This window comes from Arabidopsis lyrata (genome assembly GCF_000004255.2).
Source record: "Arabidopsis lyrata subsp. lyrata unplaced genomic scaffold ARALYscaffold_4, whole genome shotgun sequence".
Lineage (NCBI taxonomy): Eukaryota > Viridiplantae > Streptophyta > Magnoliopsida > Brassicales > Brassicaceae > Arabidopsis > Arabidopsis lyrata.
This window is the reverse complement of record NW_003302552.1, coordinates 1,880,142-1,883,731: the sequence shown is the minus strand read 5'-3', so window position 1 is coordinate 1,883,731 and position 3,590 is coordinate 1,880,142. Positions and strand designations below refer to the sequence as shown.

The window sequence follows — 3,590 nt, the reverse complement described above, 5'->3', positions numbered from 1 at the left end:
AAAACAAAGCGACTTTGAGCAATTGTTATGCTGTCCACTCACACACGCATCATCAATAGATAAAGAATAAAAGAACTCAAACCCGGTCAAAGATATCCCAATTGCTCGTTGACCATAAAAAGGGTATATCCGTCATTTCAACTCTTCCCACGCTTTTTCCTAAGGGCTTATTCGTCTTTAAATAAAAAATAAGACATCCACTGGGCACGTACGTATCTTCTTCTTCTTCGTCTTTAATCAAAACAATTTATTACTCTGATTATTATTTCGCAATTAGGTAAAAAACCACCGGAGTTTCGATTTTCCGATCATCAGCAATCAATTTCTTCGCCGGAGATCACTAAAAACGATCAAATAACAGTTCTGGAATTAACTGAAATCGAATCTAAGAAGATGAAGATGAAGAACAAAGGTATTTTGAATTTTTAGTTTAATTTTTCTAAACCCTAATTAGAGTCTATAATTTCGGCCATTAATGGAGGAATCAGTTTTTCTCTCTCTTTCTCTCGTTTCTATGTGTATTTATTTTGGTGTGTACCGTTGGGGAGCTTGAGAGCTTTTAATGGAGCTCAACTAATTCCAACTGGTCTCGAGGTCTTAGGGTTTTAGCTTCACTGGAGAATTGAATGATCCATGGTCGTTTTCTGAGTTTTCTTATGTTTTCAGGTAGGTGATGAATGTTGAGATCGATTTTCAATCAACGTTCAACGAAGATGGTGATGATTTCTCATAACTTGAATTTGATTTTGGTGATCATAATCGTAATCGGAGGATCTGTTTCTTTCTCCGCGGCTAATTTCACTGAACCTTGTAACGGAAGATGCGGTGGATTGACTCTGCCATATCCTTTCGGATTTTCAAACGGTTGTCGGATCCAATTCGATTGCTCTGCGGTGGAGAAACCGATGATCGGAGACTTTTCCGTCCAAAACGTGACGGAAGACGGTATATTTGTCGGTCTCCCTCACAATTGCACTCGGAAGATTGAAGATATGAGACCGCTATTCGGCGAGCATTTCGCACCGACGTCGGAGAATAGTTTCCTAATGGAGGATTGTGTGAATACAACTGATGGATGCTCTATCAAGCAGAAGTTCTTGGAGAATGTGCTGAATCTGGAAAGTTGCGATTCGAAGGGAAACATTAGTTGTTTTTCCTTGGATACTAATTCAAGTTCGAAAAATTCAGCTAAGTTTTTCAGTATGAAGGAATTGAGGAACAGCTCGTGTAGTTTGTTGTTTTCTTCGATAGCTTTTGAGTCTGGAGGTCTGAATGCGGGTATAGCGCTAGAGTTTGAGCGAGTTAGGTTAGGTTGGTGGTTAAAAGGAAGTTGCAAAAACAGTCCTTGCGCGGTTAACACCAATTGTACAGACGTTGATACTCCTCATGGATATGCGGGATACCGGTGCTCATGTCTTGCGGGTTACCATGGAGACGGATTCATCAAGGCGTGCCAGAGAGGTTAGTCAATCTATAGTATTTGTTTCAACATTTGTAGTCAAGGCCAAGAAGTAAAAATAATCGTGGATTGAGGTGTGAGTGGTTGTAATCTGTCATTTAGAATATATAGATTATTAGTTCTTTAAATGTCTGAAGAGTGATAGAGGATGTTCTCGTCTCTTGTTTTCAAAATTCGCATTGCTAACTGGTTTCCTCTATACTCTTTGCAGCCCTACCGGACTGCCGTGGTTCCAAGCTCGTCTGGCGACATTGTAGATCTAATCTTATTACTATTGTAGGAGGTAATGGTTGCTTTAGTGTTTGTTTGGCGTTTTAAGTTTTGTTCTTTATGGATCTTTGACTAGGTTTATTTATTTGCTATATATAGGAACTGTTGGTGGAGCGTTTTTGCTAGCTGGCTTGGCTCTTTTGTTCTTTTGTAAGCGGAGACGGTCTACTCCTTTGAGAAGCCATTTAAGCGCAAAGCGGCTTTTGTCTGAAGCTGCAGGAAACTCAAGTGTCGCCTTTTTCCCTTACAAGGAAATCGAGAAAGCGACAGATGGTTTCTCTGAAAAGCAGCAGCTAGGAGTAGGTGCATACGGTACGGTCTATAGAGGAAAGCTCCAAAATGATGAATGGGTTGCTATCAAAAGACTCAGACACAGAGATTCAGAAAGTCTTGACCAAGTCATGAATGAGATCAAGCTTCTTTCCTCTGTAAGTCACCCAAATCTTGTTCGTCTCTTAGGATGCTGTATAGAACAAGGCGATCCAGTTCTCGTTTATGAGTACATGCCGAATGGAACTCTATCAGAACATCTACAGAGAGATAGAGGGAGCGGTCTTCCATGGACCTTACGCCTCACTGTTGCCACTCAAACTGCTAAAGCAATTGCGTATCTCCACTCTGCAATGAACCCACCAATCTATCACCGTGACATAAAATCTACCAATATCCTTCTAGATTATGATTTCAACTCCAAAGTTGCGGACTTCGGACTCTCTAGACTGGGAATGACGGAATCTTCTCACATATCAACGGCTCCTCAAGGGACTCCTGGTTACCTTGACCCACAGTACCATCAATGCTTCCATCTTTCTGATAAAAGCGACGTCTACAGTTTCGGGGTTGTCCTTGCCGAGATTATAACGGGATTGAAAGTCGTTGATTTCACACGCCCACACACCGAAATCAACCTAGCAGCTCTTGCTGTTGACAAAATCGGGTCAGGTTGTATAGATGAGATTATAGACCCGATTCTTGACCTGGATCTCGACGCATGGACACTCTCATCAATACACACAGTGGCTGAGCTCACATTTCGATGCTTAGCCTTCCACAGCGACATGAGACCGACAATGACTGAAGTAGCAGACGAGCTCGAACAGATACGACTCAACGGTTGGATTCCACACATGAGCTTGGATTCACCAGCCGGTTCTCTCCGGTCATCTGATAGAGGAAGCGAAAGATCAGTTAAACAATCATCAACAGGAAGCAGAAGAGTCGTTATCCCTCAGAAACAACTGGATAACCTCGCTTCCGTTGAAGAGATTAGCGATAGCTCACCCATCTCAGTTCAAGATCCTTGGTTAAGTGCACAGAGCTCACCTTCTACAAATACATTGCTCGGTAACATTCCAAGGTGATAATGAGATCTCAAAACACTTTTACCACTTTCTTGTTTATATATAAGTCCCTCTTTTGTTTAGCTTTCACAATCGTTCAGTGTTTATAATGCTAAGTAGAGAGATTACCAATGCAGAAAACAGGTTTATACATGAGTTATAATGTAAACGATCTTGAAACAAGATCTTTGAATCTGTACCACATAAATTTTAGTAAGAATCTTCTAATCTAAGGCTATTCGTACATATCAAATAGAGGTTTATCTTAATTTCATCCTTAATCACCAAGTTTGAGAGAGAGAGGGAGAGAGAGGAATAACAAAGCGGACTTATTTGCACGGAATGTTCAAGAGCGAAAATTAGTTTTTGAATAAACTGCGTTTGTGAAAGGAAAACAAATTTATTGAATTTTTCAAAAAAAAAGAATTATTAAACATAGGTTTGGTTAAAAAGTTTTTTTTTTTTTTAAATGAGTGGTTAAATATTATATGGTTGGTTTTGGTTGACTTAAGAAACAGATT

The 3,590-nt window shown here is 40.1% G+C and overlaps 1 protein-coding gene across 1 annotated transcript; it reads left to right on the top strand.

The window, feature by feature from the left end:
- Window positions 1-214: 214 nt before the first annotated feature.
- LOC9316572 (wall-associated receptor kinase-like 14) lies at window positions 215-3,322 on the top strand. Its single transcript, XM_002880459.2, has 4 exons — window positions 215-412; window positions 667-1,461; window positions 1,671-1,742; window positions 1,829-3,322. Exons 2-4 carry the CDS (start codon window positions 678-680, stop codon window positions 3,088-3,090), a joined length of 2,118 nt encoding a protein of 705 aa, XP_002880505.1. The 5' UTR covers window positions 215-412; window positions 667-677; the 3' UTR covers window positions 3,091-3,322.
- Window positions 3,323-3,590: the final 268 nt, after the last annotated feature.